Consider the following 17,308-nt stretch of genomic DNA (forward strand, 5'->3'; position numbering starts at 1 on the left):
AATTATGAGTTACTAGTTTTTTTTGTTTTTTTTTTTTAAAGATCTTATTTGAGAGAGATATTATGGGAAGTGGGGAAGGTTGGAGGGAGCAGCAGACTCCCTGCTGAGCAGGGAACCTGATGTGGGACTTGATCCCAGAACCCCTGGATCATGACCTGAGCTGCAGCAGACTACTGAGCCACCCAGGTGGCCTATTACAAGTCTTTAAAAATATATTTAGACAGTTACATTTCAAGTTAATTTGTTTCTTTTAGAACGCTACATATTCTTCTCAAGAAGCGTCTCAGACTTCAAGAGACTGACAAAAGTCCAAAGCACAAAACAAGTTACAAAACCTTGAGCTTAAATAATAGCCCAGAGAAAAACTTTCAGCTTTGTGGGCCATAAAGTATGTCACAACTTCTAAACTCTGTCAATGTAATGCAAAAGCAGCCGTAGACAATACATAATTGAATGAGAGTGGCTGTGTTTTAATAAGGATTTACTTGCAAAAGCATGTGATGGTTCACATTTGGCTCACAAGTGGTAATCTGCCAACCCCTAAACTGGAATGATCTTTCTAAAAATGGTCATGTCATTTGTATGCAAAAAATTTTCAGTAGTTCTCCCAAACTCTATATTATCTGACTCCAATTTGATGTTTTTATTGCTCCGCCTTCTTAAACTCCAACTAAATATTTCATTCCAACAACTATTTTTAGTTCTCTGCATATGCTAATTTCCCTAGAGTTCAACATTTGCTATATCCTATACCCAAAACATCCTCAGTAACAAATTCTTACCATTCTTCAGATACTGGCATGAATCACCCAGTACAGTACAGCACAGTGGTTAAGAACAGGTTCTGGAGCAGACTACCTGAGTCTGAATCCTAGCTCTGGATCTTAAAAAGTGTCTGATCTTGCACATGTCATGTAATGGGAAAAAAGCAGTCAATTTTGACACTTTGACAATCATTGGTAATGATTTGTTTGCTCCATACTTCACTATAGCTGTGTTACCAATAATTAAGAATCACTGGCATAGAGGATACCGATATTAGAAATAAAGCTAATCACAATTATAAAATTTACCAACCTACTGATGAAAATTCTTCTTCCAGAGAGCTAGAGCTGTTAGATGATGAACTCTGATCATCCTTATTTTCTAAGGAATGAGCTGTTTCATCCTCTTCTTCATCTGTTGAAAGATCAACTTTTCTGGATTCTAACAGGACATTTTTTGAAAAAAAAACAAGAAAGAGTCAAGACAGTGGAGTTACTAACTGAAATTCTACACAACACATAGCATTATACATGTATAGTGTTTTAATTTCTCTCCATGTATTTTAAGTATCTTTCTCCAGGTTTTTTTAGTTCTATATAGGTATGTTAACATTAACATATGTTAACTAAAAAAACCTGGAGTAAGATCAAAACTTAGAATACAAAGTAATATAACTACAGATTACATCTTTCTTTGCTACTATTTATGACAACTCCTACCTGTTCTCAAAGTGGATTAACATCAGAGCAGTGGTTCTCAAAATCATGGTCCACTAAGCCCTGGAAATCCCTAGGACCCTTTCAGAGGGTGTGTGAATTCAAAACTACTTTCATCACATATTATCATGTTATTTGCCCTTTTTAGTTTGTTGCTATTTACATAATGCAGCAAAAGCAGTGGTGGGTAAAACTGGTTTATTAGTATGAATCAAGACAGTGACAGCTATCTGTACTGGCAGCCATTGTATTCATCACCATGCACTGCCAGGAAAACCAAAACAAAACAAAACAAAAACAAAAAACAGTTGTATTTACCATCCTCAATGAAGCAATACAAAATTATTAACTTTATTAAATTTTGACCTTGGAGTACACATCTTTTAAATATTCTGTAGGACAAAATGGAAGTGTGTATACAGCACTTCTGGGGCATACTGAAACAACGGTTACCTCACTGAAAAGCATTTGTATGATCAGCTGCAAGTTGAACTAGCCACTGCTTTCAAGGAGCAACACTGTTTTACTTAAGAGAACGACTGACAAACTCCAATTATTCCTACATGGATAAGTAAGAAATTTCCTCAAAAATGAGCAAAGGCATGCCTATCACTTCAAGAATTAGAGATTTCAAGTGAAAACTAGAGTTTTGGAAAAATTACATCGTGTACTGTGAACTTAGTTTCTTTCCATCACTAAACCACTGATCATTATCAGAAGTAACACCGTAACATTAACAAGTTTTTGGGGGGATATTATGTAATAAAATGTACCAACATTTGCAAACTCAGTGAACCAATACTTTCCAATGGTCAATGCATGATGTTACCAATCATGCATGAATAAAAGATTCCATTGAAAGTGCAAAACAGACCAGTGGATTTTAATGTAATGGAGTATAAAAAAACTGACAGGTACGGTTTCAGATGCCATTACAAACTACCTTTAAGAAGCAAGCTACTATTTGTTGATCATTTTTTGTCATATCAAAGCAGAACACCCTCAATGATCTAAAAAGGCTATTAGGTATTCCCATTACACCACATACCTTTTTTTTTTTTCATATTTCAAATGAAACAATGCATCACAACAGACTGAATGTGGAAGCAGCTTTGAAAAGTCGGCTGTCTTCTATGAAATCAGACATTAAAGATTTGCAAATTGAAAACAATGTCATTCTATTTTCTGGAAAAGTTGTTTTGTTTTGTTTTCTTCCTACAAAATGTTATTTATCCTTACATGTAATGGTTTAATTTAGGGAAAAAAAATGAATAAAAATTTATCTTAATTTCTAACATGGTTAATATCAATAAATATAATACACAGAAACAAAAGATGTTTGGGATACCTTTATAAAGGGGATACTAAGACCAAAAAGTTTTGAGAACCACTGTTTTAGAATGTAAGCAAAAAGGAACTCCTGGGGGCACCTGGGTGGCTCAGTCAGTTAAGCAGCTGCCTTAGGCTCAGGTCATGATCTTGGGTCCTGGGAGAGTCCCCATGGGGCTCCCTCCTGGTGTGGGGGCTCCTCCTCCCTCTGCCTTCCCCCTCCCCAACTTGTGCTAATAAAATCTTAAAAAAAAAAAAAAAAAGCGCGGGGGGGGGGGCAACTCCTGGACTCTGTTCTACCTATTAAAGTTTGAACAGGTGACTTTCAGAGTGGGAAAATACAAAAAGCTTTAGACAAACAGAAGGTGATAATTAAGAAATCACCAAAATCACTTGTACTAAAAACAGTGGAAGATAACTTTTTAACCTCAATACTACACCGAAAACAGCATTTTTCTTAAGCTCCAATTCAAACTAAAACATATTTAATGTAAACAACTTTATGCTGCTTAAATTATGTATTTAAGGGGTACTGTATTAAATTCTGTATTTAGGGGTACTTCAATACTATTACATTGTACTTAATTTAAGGCCATGATTGGTACAGTCTACAGGGTCGTCAACCCATTATGCTACTTTGGGACATACAGCGTTATTCTAATCTCCGTTCTTGCAAATAACTGATGAAAAACAAAACAAATGAAAACGTCCTAAGTGTCTGTCACCTAGATTCGTCTAATGTACTGTTCTGATTGTTTGGGGATGTTTCCAAAAGTACATAAAACTTTCCCCTACCTGAAAGTATTAGGGATTTTTTAAACCTCTGGGACAACTTAGGTTCCTCACAACAACAAGTACTGCACTAAAGCGACAACGGATCAGAGTTCTCTCGATGATGCAAACACAGACGAGCCACACACCGTACAGGATTCTTTCCGGTCTCCCATTCGACCCCCCCCCTCCCCCACGAACATGGGCTTGCGAGCAGCGGGCGAGCACTCGAAGGCGGGTTGTCTTGCTCTCGGTCGCCGCGACTGCTCTCGGTCAGCAGCGGGACACAAGAACCTCCGGTGAACCCCGGGGGCTTCTCCCCGCCTCCCCTACCTCGCGTCACCTCCGGCTCCCCCCGCGCCCTGCCTCACCTGGGACGCTCAAGCCGCCTTCGGTGCGCGTAGCCGCTCCCGCCGCGCGTCGGGAACTTGCCCACACCCGGCCCCGGCCCCGGCCCCGACCCCGACCACGCCGGGCCGTCGCCTCTAGGCGTCCCCCACCCGAGGGCGGCCCTTCCTCCGTAAGGCCCGGGGCCGTCTGCTCTTCCGGGGCCCCGGGTTCAGAAGACTGCTCTTCCGCGCCGTCGCTGTCACTAGAGTGGGCCCGGCGCTGCCGGAAGGTCCTCTTCGGCCTATGAGCCATGGCCGAGATGCGGGTGCTCCGCGCACACTCTCTCCCTGCGCACGCCTGCCCGGTCTACGGCGTCCACGCCGGCGCGCGCTCCCGCTGGTACCGTCGGGCGACGCTGTGCTTTCCGCGCGCCGTCCGCGTCCGCTTCGCCCTGCGCATGCGTGCTCTGGTCAGTGGAGCTGGGTTTAAGGGGCGGGGCCTGGAGATGCAAAGCGTTCTCTTTCCGAGGCCAGGTTGTGCTGGTGGCCATTCGTAGTGGAAAGAGTCCGGCAGAGTCCGGCAGGCTCCTGGAGCTGAGTGCCGTGGAGAGAGCAAAATTCTCTCCAGCCAAGAATTAAAACAAACAAAAAAATCAGAAGAGGGTGTGTGTTTGGAGAGATTGCTTCTGAAAGCTAAACAGTAAGATCTACACATAAATGACAGATGCACAAGTAAGCAAAAATCAAATGATTGCTCTCAGGCAAGTTTTCAACAGAGCCTGGTTAAATGCCTTGGCCCAGGGGCACCTGGGTGGCACAGCCGTTAAGCAGCCGCCTTTGGCTCAGGTCATAATCCCAGTATCCTGGGATCAAGCCCCACATCGGGCTCCATGTAGGCGGGAAGCCTACTTCTTCTTCTCCTACTCCCCCTGCTTGTGTTCCCTCTCTATTGTGTCTCTCTCTGTCAAGTAAGTAAAATTTTAAAAAAGAAAAAAAAAACATTTATAAAAAAATGCTTTGGCCCAGCAGGAAAAAATGTGTATCCGAGAAAAGGGGGTGTCTTGTTTAGAAAGTCGAGCAGTGGTAAAGGACTGCAAAAACCTTGGGAAACTTGGACTGGATCCGTTAAGCACTGTTCAGAGAGAGGAAGCCTTCACCATGGACTGAGTTCTTGGTCTTCTTGGTAGCGCCCATTCTTACTTGGATGCCTCTGACCATATCCATCTGAAGCAAATAACCATTCAGTTCATTTAAATTCTCTTGCTGAGTTTGGCCCCATGCTCCACAAAGTTTCAGTTCGTGCTTTAAAGTTCAGGGAGACTTTCCAAGAGGTTCATAGAAAGGGTTATTTTAAGAGATCAGTTTGTAGATGCTCACCTCCCTCTGTATGTAGCTGCCTGAGAACCCCTTCATTCATGCAGCGCTCTGCCATTGTAGTTTTCTCTCCCCTTCTTACAAATAAGAGACACAATTCTCTGTTCTTCCTGAATGTACTACAGCACATACACCCATGTGTAAAAACTCCTGCACCATCTAAAATTTTATTGTCAGGATGAGAATAAATACCTCTAAACTCAACAGTTCTGCTGGAAATCACCGTTTTCAATGTCTTGCTTTCCGTGAAAATGGAGGACCAACTCCAGTTGGCCACTCAAAATAATTTTTGAGTATGAATCACTGATTTTTGCATAGACTTCGGAGTTTTGAGAATTGAACTAAGAATAGGGGTAAATATATCACTTAATATGTGGAAAGTTTCCTCAGTGCCTATATAATACAAAAGTATAATAATGCAATTAACAACGACACTATACTATTTTAGCAATAAGTAATAGCAGTCTGTGGGTGCATGAACTAAGTGTGTGGGAAGACTGTCTTTGTCATAATGAGATGCATTCCCCAAAAAATGTTTTTTGTCAGAAAAGTTGAGATTTATTTTGATGTATTTATGTTGTGTTGATTAAGTGTGTTGAAGTCCACCCCCCAAACGCTACTAGGAGGACACTAAGTCAAAGTTCATTTAGTTTGTCTCAACAAAGTAACACACAGACCAAAGAAACTATGGTGTTTCTTGTAAGAGAGAGTTGAGTGGAGATTATTACAGGATTTGGGTTTGTGCTAGATTTTTTTTTCTTTTCAAGTTAACATATAGTATGTTACATATAGTATGATTACTATATCATAGTTAACATATAGTATGTTATTATAGTTAACATGTAGTTAACTATATATTAACATATAGTATGATAGTTAACATATAGTATGTTAACATATAGTTAGCATATGGTTAACAAACAGTATGACATTAGTTTCAGGTGTAGAATTTAGTGATTCAATAATTTTATAAGACAATGGCTCTCACCACAAGTGCCCTCCTTAATCCCCATCACCTATTTCACCCATCTGCCTATACACTTCCCCTCTGGTAACCATCAATTTGTTCTCTATAGTTAAGAGTCTGTTTCTTGGGTGCCTGGGTGGCTCAGTTGGTTAAGAGTCTGACTTTGGCTCAGGTCATGATCCCAGGTCCTGGGATCTAGCCCAGCATAGGACCCCAGCCCCACACAGAGCTCCCTGCTCAGTGGATAGGCTGCCTCTCCCTTTCCCACTTCCCTGGCCTATGTGTGTGCACTCTCTCTCTGTCTGTCAAATAAATAAATAAAATCTTAAAAAAAAAAAAAGGGAGTCTGTTTCTTGTTTTGTCTCCCCTTTTGTACCCCTTATGTTTGTTTATTTTGTTTCTTAAATTCCACTTATGACTGAAATCACATCTTATTTGTCTTTCTCTGACTGACTTACTTTGCTTTGTGCTAGAAGATTTTTGAGGAGAGCGAAGGGAAGCAGGGTCAGATTTGGATTGCATAATGTCAAGTTGGGACCGTTTGGCAGTTGGGTACTTTTGTAAATTTGTTCAAGAAGTGGAAGGAACAGAAGGAGACTCTGGGGTCGGAGTGTCACTAATAAGAAAGGGGCAGTCATTCAGAAGTAATTCTTGCAGTTGCAGTGTGGTCTTGACTTCCAGCTGAGTTGGTTTTCACTTTCTCATTATTAAAATTATGAAGACAACTCAATCCAAGATAAAAAAAATTAGAGCTTTGTAATCACAAGAATATATATATCCATATGTAATATATATCCATATAGAATATATATCTACATAGAATATAAAGAATATATATATATATATAAAATAAACACACACATATATAATATATACACACCATACCTACTTTTATAGGGAAGTATACATTGACCAATAAAAGAATTTCAAACATAAATTTCATTTCATTAGATGAAATGTTGTAGGTGATAAAAATATGACTTGGAAGAGAAAAAGGAATGATGTAAAAGGTTTGTGCATTTTTCAAATGGATGATAAGTATTAAGTAAGTTTGGTATTTAGATTACATTAGATACATTTAAATGAATGACACAACACATCTATTTTTTTAAATTTCAATTCAATTAGACAACATATAGTACATCATTAGTCTCAGAATGGTGTTCAACAATTTCTCAGCTGCATGTAACACCCAGTACTCATCACATCATGTGCTCTCCTTAATGCCCATCACCCAGGCATTCCATCCCCCCCCCACCTCCGCTCCAGAAACCCTCAGTTTTTTTTCCTTTACTTAAGAGTTAAAGAGTTAAAGAGGGAGTTTTTCTCCCTCTTTAATGACTTCCCATTCAATTTTTCCTCCCTTCTCCTATGGATCCTCTGTGCTGTTTCCTGTATTCCACATATGAGTGAAACCATATGATAATGCTTTTTCTCTTATTTTCTCTTATTTCTCTTATTTCACTCAGCAAATACCCTACAGTTCCATCCACATCCATGCAAATGGTAAATATTCATCCTTTCTGATGGGTGAATAATATTCCATTGTGTGTGTGTATATATATACATATATACATATACATATCATACAAAATGATGTATATATACCACACATCTTCTTTATCCATTCATCCTTTTGGCTCTTTCCACAGTTGGCTATTATGGACACTGCTGCTATGAACATTGGGGTGCAGGTACCCCTTTGGACCACTGCCTCTGTATCTTTGGGGTAAATACCCAGTAGTGCAATTGCTAGGTCATAGGATAGCTCTATTTTCAACTTTCTGGGGATCCTCCATACTGTTTTCCAGAGAGGCCGTACCAGCTTGCATTCCCACCAGCAAGAACACATCTATTTTATTTATTTATTCATTTTTTAAAAAAAGATTTTATTTATTTACTTGACAGACAGAGATCACAAGTAGGCAGAGAGGCTGGCAGAGAGAGAGGAAGAAGCAGGCTCCCCGCTGAGCAGAGAGCCCGATGCAGGACTCGATCCCAGGACCCTGGGATCATGACCAGAGCTGAAGGCAGAGGCTTAACCCACTCGGCCACCCAGGCACCCCAAGAACACATCTATTTTAAAAGTGCTGGGGCACCTGGGTGGTTCAGCTGGTTGAGCATCCAACTCCTGATTTTGGCTCAGGTCATGATCTCAGGGTTGTGAGATCGAGTCTGTGTTGGGCTCTGTGCCTAGTGGGGAGCGTGCTTCAGATTCTTTCTCTCTCTCTCACTCCTTGCACCAAACCTCCCCCAGGGCTCTCACTCTCTCAAATAAATAGATAAATAAATATTTGAATATTTGAATATTTAGAAGGGCCAATATGTATAATACACCAGAAATTACATCCTTGGCAACTGCCAAAATTTATGATGAGAACTCATAAATGTATACCTGAAAGTATTCTGAGATAATGATTTTTAAAACTTCTGAAGGCATATACAAGAAAAAAGTGTGAAACTTACCATCACAGATGACTTCTTTCTACTGACTGTGGAAACCCCAGTTGCTAAAAAACAAAACAAAACAAAACACAGAACAAAACAGAAAAAAAACCCACTTCTTGCTTGGGAAGCCTCATAAGGATTATATTTTTAAAAAATTGATTGAGGGACGCCTGGATGGCTCAGTGGGTTAAAGCGTTTGCCTTCGGCTTAGGTCATGATCCCAGGATCCTGGGATCGAGCCCCGCTTTGGGCTCTCTGCTCAGTGGGGAGCCTGCTTCCTCTTCTCTCTCTGCCTGCCTCTCTGCCTGCTTGTGATCTGTCTGTCAAATAAATAAAATCTTAAAAAAAAATAATTGATCGAAGGGTAGAGCCATAGCTAAAATAGACATTGCTGTGCATTTTAAGGGATGCACCTTACCAATAAGCCAACTCTCCTCTAGAAATCTACCCTCCATCCCAAATCTACCTCCTGGGACACCTATGTCCACCTCCTGGGACAAGGCTAGCAGGATCAGAATAGACACCCAATCATGGTAGAACAAGTAGACTCTTTCTCTACGATATTAGCTTTGGGAATGAGCCCCATTTCCCTCTCTGTGTGTGGCATGAACCACAGCCTGGGAATGTCTGAGCTGTGAGACAGCTCTTCCAGTGGTGAGCTGAGGTCAGCTCCTGTGTGTGCTGGACAGGTGGCTGCAAAATGTCAGGCAGTGTGCAAGCCAATTGTTAGACATAGTCATCATTAAAAATGGAATTAAAGAAATGCAATCAAATGAAGTACATAAAAATAAGAGTAGTGGGGTGCCTGGGTGGCTCAGTAGGTTAAAGCTTCTGCCTTCGGCTCAGATCATTGATCCCAGGGTCCTGGGATCAAGTCCTGCATCGGGCTCTCTGCTCACCAGGTAGCCTGCTTCCCTTCCTCTCTCTCTCTGCCTGCCTCTCTGCCTACTTGTGATCTCTGTCTGTCAAATAAATAAATAAATAAAAATCTAAGAAAAAAAATAGATTTTAAAAATAAGAGTAGTAAGTACTCAAAACTTACCACCTCCCAATTCCTACAACCTTTCTCTGCTATCTCTGCCGTTGAGGTTATTTATGTCCGTGGTATCTGTTGAGTGGAAATACTGTGTACTCTCGTGCTCCTACATATCCATTACCAGCTCTGTCAGGGACGCCATGTTGGTAGCTTGAAATCAGCCATGGTGAGAGTATTCATAACACAGAAACATACAGATCTCAGAGATCAGGACTTTCCTTCCAGAAAGCCAATTTTCAATCACTTACCACTGTACTGCTGACTATATTCTACCCAAGGGACAAAGAATAGGGAGAATTTCCCTGACTGATGTGGTTCCTTTCCATGGCTCATCTCGATGAACGTGTACTTTCCAGAACACACTCAGGAAATGCTATAATGAAGTATTATCAGTTATTCATAATTTATTAATGACTTCTAAAAAGAGCTTTTTAAAAAATATAGATAAAATTAGGGCACTGTCTGAAACACTTTTTATTAGGGTAGTGGCAAATAATTAGAAATGGAGGTATTTGTATCATCTAAAAGAAGAGCTTCCCAGCACAAGAGCCAAGCATTCCTTATAGCTAGAAAGAACTCCAGAGCTTGATGGTGGGGCATGGGGTGTCAGTGACTATCTCCTTTGGCCCAGTGCTTTTTGGCATACCAGCTATCCATGTTGAATTCCCAAGTCCTGCGTGAGTGCTGCTCTATTCTCCTTAAGCAGAGGAAGATCACACTGCGCTACAAAGCAGTTAATGGAAAACCAGTAAGTAGACTCTAACTTTATTTATTTATTTTTAAAGATTTTATTTATTTATTTGAGAAAGAAAGAGCGAGAGAAAGTTAGAGAGCACAAGAGGCGGGGGTGGGGGGGTGAGGGAGGAACAGAGGGAGAGGGAGCACTCCCCTGCTGAGCAGGGAGCCTGACACTCAGGGCTCTCTATTCCAGGACCCTGGGATCATGACTTGAGTTGAAGGCAGATGCTTAAGGGACTGAGACACCCAGGTGCCGCTTGACTATGACTTTAAAATGATAAAGAGAATGAGGTAAGATGATCATGATTGTGATTAGAAGGAAAGTCAGTGTTCTTTTATGCACTAGATAAAGAAAGATGATCGTGCATTATACAGTTCAACTAGTATTTATTATGCATTGACTAGTCCAAGCACCATGCTAGGCCCTAGGCCAGTGCTCTTCAAATCCAGTTTTCTTCAAATAATCTAGGAATGGTGTGGAAATATAGACATTGATTAATCAGGTCTGTAGTGAAACCCAAGTCCTCATTTTAGCAAGCTCCTAGGAGAAGCCAAAGCTGATTGTCTGAGGACCACGCTTTAAGTAGCAAGGTCCTAGGACAGATATGAAGAAAAATTAATTACCCTTAAGATATTAAAAAATATTTTAATAATAATTGATGAATTTCATATCAAATTATAACAGATGTACCTGTTCGTACATCTGTACCTGTAACAGGTACAAATGGCAAATGCCATTATGTACCTCAAAATTTGGAAACTAAATAATCCTCAAAGAGGAAAACTACTAAGAATCTATTCACACTGAATGAGTCAATCTAACGGTAGTAGTCAGTCACCATAAGGATGGGTGTCTACACTTTCTTGAGAAGGATTCTCCAGCGGTCTCCAAAATTGCTCTAAGCATTTGTCTTAGTTTGAGAGGGGGTCAGCAGGACAGAATTCACTCCCAGGGTTGCTTACAAAGGAAGCAATTTATTTAAGAATGATCTAAGTATAATGCTGGTGTTCCAGAAGGCCGCCCTTTCCCTTCAAAAACCATCAACTCAAAAACAAAACAAAACAAAACCTAAAAACAAAAAACAAAAGAAACCACCAACTCAAAGACCATGTCTAGTCAAAATGTTAAAACAGTAGGCAGACTTCACTTTTTCAGCTGGGTGTCTGAGCCATCAGCTGATATGAAGTAGTTGTTTACTTCCTCATTTTAAAGTCCACTCCCTTGCCAGACAGGACCCTTCTCTTTCTCCTGATATCTTTGTACCTAGCTAGTATAGTGTCTAATGCACGGTATACATTGAATTAACAGTGAGTTCCATGAACTAAATGTGTGGATGAGGCAATTCTGAAACACCTCTCTTCAATCATGATAATGAAACCTGAAAACAAATTCCTTTAACTTGTTGGACACAAGTTATCAGATGGAAAGAAAAACTCAGCTATTTAAAACATAAACCAAATTCATGTCCCAAGGGAGAGAAGTGATGTAGGTTATTTTTTTCTGGCTATTGTGTGAATGGGAGAAGATAAAATAGGACTCATTTAAAGAAGAGAGAGGAATCCTGAATTTCCTTCTCTGACCTTAGGGGAAGCAGAGTACAGGCTCTTAGAGTAATGTTGCTAGATTTAGAAAAATTATAGGATGCCTAGTAAAATTTGAATTTCAGATACACAAGGAACTTTTTTTTTTTTTTTTTTTTTTTTTTAGTATAAGTATGTTACATCCAATATTTGCGATGCACTCAAATAGGACGTATTGGAACTCTAGTCTAGGGTAAAGAAAGGTGTGAAAATTTTCAAAAAGTGGAGTAAGGTTTTGCAACCTGTGGGTGGCAGTGGTTTTGAAATCTGAGGAGAAATGACATTCAGTGTGAGGTCCCCAGTGGTGGGGATGAGAGGACTGTGAAACAAGGGACTTGGAAGATGCTGTTTCTCCCTAAGCCTTCAGTGAAACTTCTCTCCACCAAGTCTTGAGCTAACAGTGCTGTTGGGAATGAAGGACTTGACAGTTGAGGTCAGTGGGTCAGCCCCTTTGAGATGAGGAAGGGATGGTGGCTTTTTAATTTCTCAGGTGAGAGTGTCAGAGGAGATGTAGGGGGTGACAGGGGAAGAAGCAGACAGCTGAGCATATGGCTTTCTCACAGCATATGGCTGTGAGAAAGACCCCTTCCCCAAAGGTACCCAAGAAGGCACAACTTTAAAGGGAAAGATGGTCTACAGGTTTACCCATGTCGATAGGAAAAGAGAAGTGAGACAGCAAGAATTCTATTTCTCCAAACACCCTTCCTGGGTACCTACAGTCATTACTATATTATTTTCTTTTTTCATGAATACTAGGTATTTTTCCCCTAAGAAGGCAAGAATAATGTCATATCTCTTTCTGCCCCACACCCTACTTACAATAATAGCTTATTAAATTCATTGAATGATTATTAGGAGGCTTTGTATTATTTACCTATTACATAATTAAAAAGTGAAGTTAATAACTGGCAAAATTACCAGCTTCTGGAAATCAATGTCATGTTTACTCAGACTCTTTCCCCAGAAGTGAAATGACATTTTATTCAGCTTCTCTTGCCCTTGATCAGTGGGTTCTGAGCTCCCTCTAGTGAGACATGAGTTACTGACAGAAGAATTGTGTCAAATATCTTTTGGAAATTGCCTCTTTCTTATTATAGAGCTATTTTTTCATTCACTCTTGTTACAAGTGATGGATATATTCATTTTTAAGCCAACCTATGTCAAAATTTCTCAGCTGACAAAATTTTGTAAAGTCATGTTTATAAGTAAAGTATCACTCCGTTGAGTGAGTTCCCTTTTCCTTAAAAAAAAAAAAAAGTTATTCTGGAAATGCGTCCATAAAATATGTACCTAATTGTACTTTCATTTTTTGGTGTCTATTTTTTTTTTAGTACTTATTATGATGGGAACCTTGTTCTGGGACCTGAGGGTTGCAACATACATGGGGTCCTGCTCCCAAATGTCAGGTGTTATTAGTCAAATTAGCTCTACAGGTTGGCTTACTGGAAATGCCTTTTTTTTTTTTTAAAGGGCAAAGGAGTCAAGAATATGCAATGGGGAAAGGACACGCTTTTCAATAAATCATGTTGGGAAAACTGGACAGCTACTTGGAAAAAAAAGACTACTTTCTTATACCATACATAAAAATAAACCCAGGATGAATTAAAGACCTACATGTGAGACCTAAAACCATAAAACTCCTAAAAGAAAACATAGGCAGTAATCTCTTAGCGGCCTTAGCAACATATTTATGGATGTGTTTCCTCAGGCAAGGGAAACAAAAGCAAAAATAAACTGTTGGGATTACATTGAAATAAAAAGCTTTTACACTGTGAAGGAAACCATGAACAAAACAAAAAGGCAACCTAGAGAATGGGAGAAGATTTCTGCCAATGGTATGTTTGATAAGGTGTTAATACCCAAAATATGTAAAGAACTTATACAACGTAACACTAAAAAACTTGAAAGAATCCAATTAAAAAATAGGCAGAGGACCTGAATAGACATTTTCCCAAAGAAGACATACAGATGGTCAAAAACCACATGAAAAGATATTCAACATCACTCATTATCTTGCAAGTGTAAATCAAAGTCACAATGAGATATTACCTCACACCAGTCAGAATGACTAGTATCAAAATGACAAGAAAGAAGGTGCTGGCAAAGTTGTGGAGAAAAAGGAACCTTTATGCACTGTTGGTGGGAGTATAAATTGGTGTAACCACTGTGGACAATGGTATGGAGTTTCTTAAAAAATTAAAACTGGTTATGCCATATTATCCAGTACGTTCGCTGGTGGATATTTAGGTGGTTTCCAAATCTTAGCTATTATGAACATGGAGCACGTGCATTTCTTTGAGATCCTGATTTCTTTTGGATGAATAACCAGAAGTGGGATTGCCGGATCACATGGTAATTTTATTATTAATTTTTTGAGGAACCGTCATACTGTTTTCCATACTGACTCTCCCATTCCACATTCCTACCAGCAGTATGTAAGAGTTCCAATTTCTCTACAATTTTGCCAATGCTTTTTTTTTTTTAAGACTTTACTTATTTATTTGAGAGAGAGTGTGAGAGAGAGAGAGAGAGTGCACAAGCCAGGGGGAGAGGGAGAAGCAGTCTCCAAGCTGAGCAGGGAGCCTGATATGATAGGGCCCAATCCCAGGACCGTGGGATCATGACCTGAGCTGAAGGCAAATGCTTAACCAAATGAGCCACGCAGGCTTCCTTGTTTTTTGTTTTTAAATACTAGTTGTACTAACTACACTAGTTGTGTAGTGATATCTCAATGTAGTTTTGATTTGGATTTCCCTGATGATTAGTGACATTGAACATCTTTCACACACCTGCTGACACCTTTGGAGAAGTATATTCAAAACCTTTGCCCATTAAATTAAATTAATTAACTTATTTTTAGAAAAGATTTATTTATTTATTTACTTGAGAGTGAGAAAAAGAGAGAGAGAAAGAGACAGAGAAGAGGAGTGGAGGGAAAGAGAGAGAATCTCAAGCAGACTCCCTGCTGAGCATGGGGCCACACAGGGCTCGATCTCACAACCCTGAGTTCATGACCTGAGCCAAAATCAAGAGTTTTGGATGCTTACCTGACTGAGACACCCAGCTGCCCCAAGACCTTTGCCCATTTAAAAACTGGATTATTTGTTTGCAATTGAGTTGTAGGAGTATGTTGTGTGTTTTTCGTATTGATCGTTTATCAGATATGCAGTTTGCAAATATTTTTCTCCTTTTCCATAAGAGATCTTTTCTTTTTGTGAGTGTTTCCTTTGCTGTGCAGAAACTTTTTAGTTTGGTATAGTTCCACTTGTCTATTTCCTATTTTGTTGTCTGTACTTTTGGATTCATATAAAAAAAGTATATCATTGCCAAGACCGATGTCATGAAGATCCCTAATATTTTCTTTTATGAGTTGTAGAACTCATTGCATTAATACATTCTGAGCTGTATACTGACCTGATTTATGTGTGTGTGGTGTAGGATAAAGTTCCAGTTTCATTCTTTTACATGTGGATACCCAGTTTTCCCAACATCGTCTATTACAGAGGCTATCCTATTCCCATTGTGTATTCTTGGCACCTTTGTCAAAGACCAATTGACTGACTGCATGTGTGTGTTTATTTCTGAGCTCTCTATTCTGTATCATTGTTCTACATGTCTGTTCTTATGGCAGTGCCATACTGCCTTTAATTATGGTGGCTCTGTGATAAGTCTTAAAATCAGAAAATATGAGACCTCCAACTTTGTTCTTCTTCTTAAGGTTGCTTGGCCATTTGGCATGATTTGTGGTTCCATATGAATTTTAGGGTCTTTTTTTCTATTTCTGTAAAAAATGCCATTGGGGTTTTAATAGGGATTGTATTGAATTTGTAGATCATTCTGAGTAATACAATTATTGTAATAATAAATTCTTCCAGTCTGTGAATACCAGATATCTTTCCATTTTGTTTTCTTTAATTTCATTAGTGTTTTGCAATTTTCAATGTATTAGTCCTTAAACTCCTCGATTAAATTTATTCCTATTTTTTTCCTTTTTGATGCTATTATAAATGGGATTATTCTCTTAATTTCCTTTTTTGATTGTTCACGGTTAGGACACAGAACTGCAATTAATTTTTGTGTCTTGATTTTGTATTCTGCAGTTTTGTTTTATTCCTTTATTGGTTCTTATAGTTTGTGTGTGTGTTTATAGTCTTTAGGATTTCCTACATATAAGATCGTACCATGGGCAGACAACAACAACTTACTTCTTCCTTTCAATTTCTTTATTTTCTTTTTATTTCTTTGTCTTGCCTGATTGCTCTAGATCATATTTTCAGTAAGATGTCAGGTAAGAATGGTGAGATTAGGCATCCTTGTCTTGTTCCTGATCTTAGAGGAAAAGCTTTCAGCCTTTCACCGTTGAGTACAATGTTGGCTGCAAGTTTTTCATATATAGCCTTTATGTTGAGGCTTCTATACACAATTCTTTTTATTATGAGAAGATACTATATTTTGTTAAGTGTTTTCTCAGCATCTATTAAGAAGATTATATGATTTTTCTCTTTCAATCTGTGGTGTATCACAGTAATTGATTTTTGTAGGTTCAATTTTTCTTGCACCACAGGAATAGGCCCCATTGATTATGGTGTGTAGTCTTCGTAATTTGTTGTTGAATTTGGATTGCAAACATTTTGTTGAAATTTTTTGCATCTATATTCTTCAGAGATACTGGTTTTCTTTTCTTGTAGTGTACTTTATCTGACCTTAATATCAGATAAGGGCACTATAAGAAAACTCTTCAAATGAATTTGGGAGTGTTCCCTCCTCTTCCATTTTTTAGAAGAGTTCAAGAAGAAGTGGTGTTAATTCCTCTTTAAAAGTTTAAATGTTTTAGGGGCGCCTGGGTGGCTCAGTGGGTTAAGCCTCTGCCTTTGGCTTAGGTTATGTCTCAGGATCCTGGGATCGAGCCCCGCATCAGGCTCTCTGTTCAGTGGGGAGCCTGCTTCCCCCTTCTCTCTGCCTACTTGTGATCTCTCTCTGTCAAGTAAATAAATAAAATCTTAAAAAAAATAAAAGTTTAAGTGTTTTAAAAAATGTTTTTATATGAGGAGTGCCTTGGTGGCTCAGTTAGTTAAGCATCTGACTCTTGGTTTTGATTCAGGTTATGATTTTGGGGTCCTGAGAGGGAACCCTGTGCTGGGCTCCACACTCAGTATGGAATGTGCTTGAGATTCTCTCTCTCTCCCTTGCTCTCCGCTTCTCCCCCACAACTCTCTCTCTCTCTCAAATAAATAAAAAAAAATCTTAAAAGAAT

At 39.3% G+C, this 17,308-nt stretch overlaps 1 protein-coding gene across 10 annotated transcripts in view; it reads right to left on the reverse strand.

Moving 5' to 3' along the window:
• Window positions 1–4,379, reverse strand: part of GCFC2 (GC-rich sequence DNA-binding factor 2) — a 44,311-nt gene extending 39,932 nt beyond the window's left edge. For 9 of the 10 annotated variants that reach the window (XR_004287872.1, XR_004287874.1, XR_004287873.1 and 6 more), the window contains exons 1-2: window positions 3,953–4,379; window positions 1,078–1,206 (exon numbers count right to left, since the gene is read on the reverse strand). Coding sequence is in view for 7 of the 10 variants with exons in the window: in XM_032352593.1 (XP_032208484.1) it covers window positions 1,078–1,206; window positions 3,953–4,223 (400 nt within the window). In the remaining 3 variants the exon portion in view is untranslated. The remainder of the gene's footprint in view (window positions 1–1,077; window positions 1,207–3,952) is intronic. The other variant, XM_032352592.1, reaches the window with a different exon arrangement.
• Window positions 4,380–17,308: the final 12,929 nt, after the last annotated feature.

This window comes from Mustela erminea, chromosome 7 (assembly GCF_009829155.1).
Source record: "Mustela erminea isolate mMusErm1 chromosome 7, mMusErm1.Pri, whole genome shotgun sequence".
Classification (NCBI taxonomy): domain Eukaryota; kingdom Metazoa; phylum Chordata; class Mammalia; order Carnivora; family Mustelidae; genus Mustela; species Mustela erminea.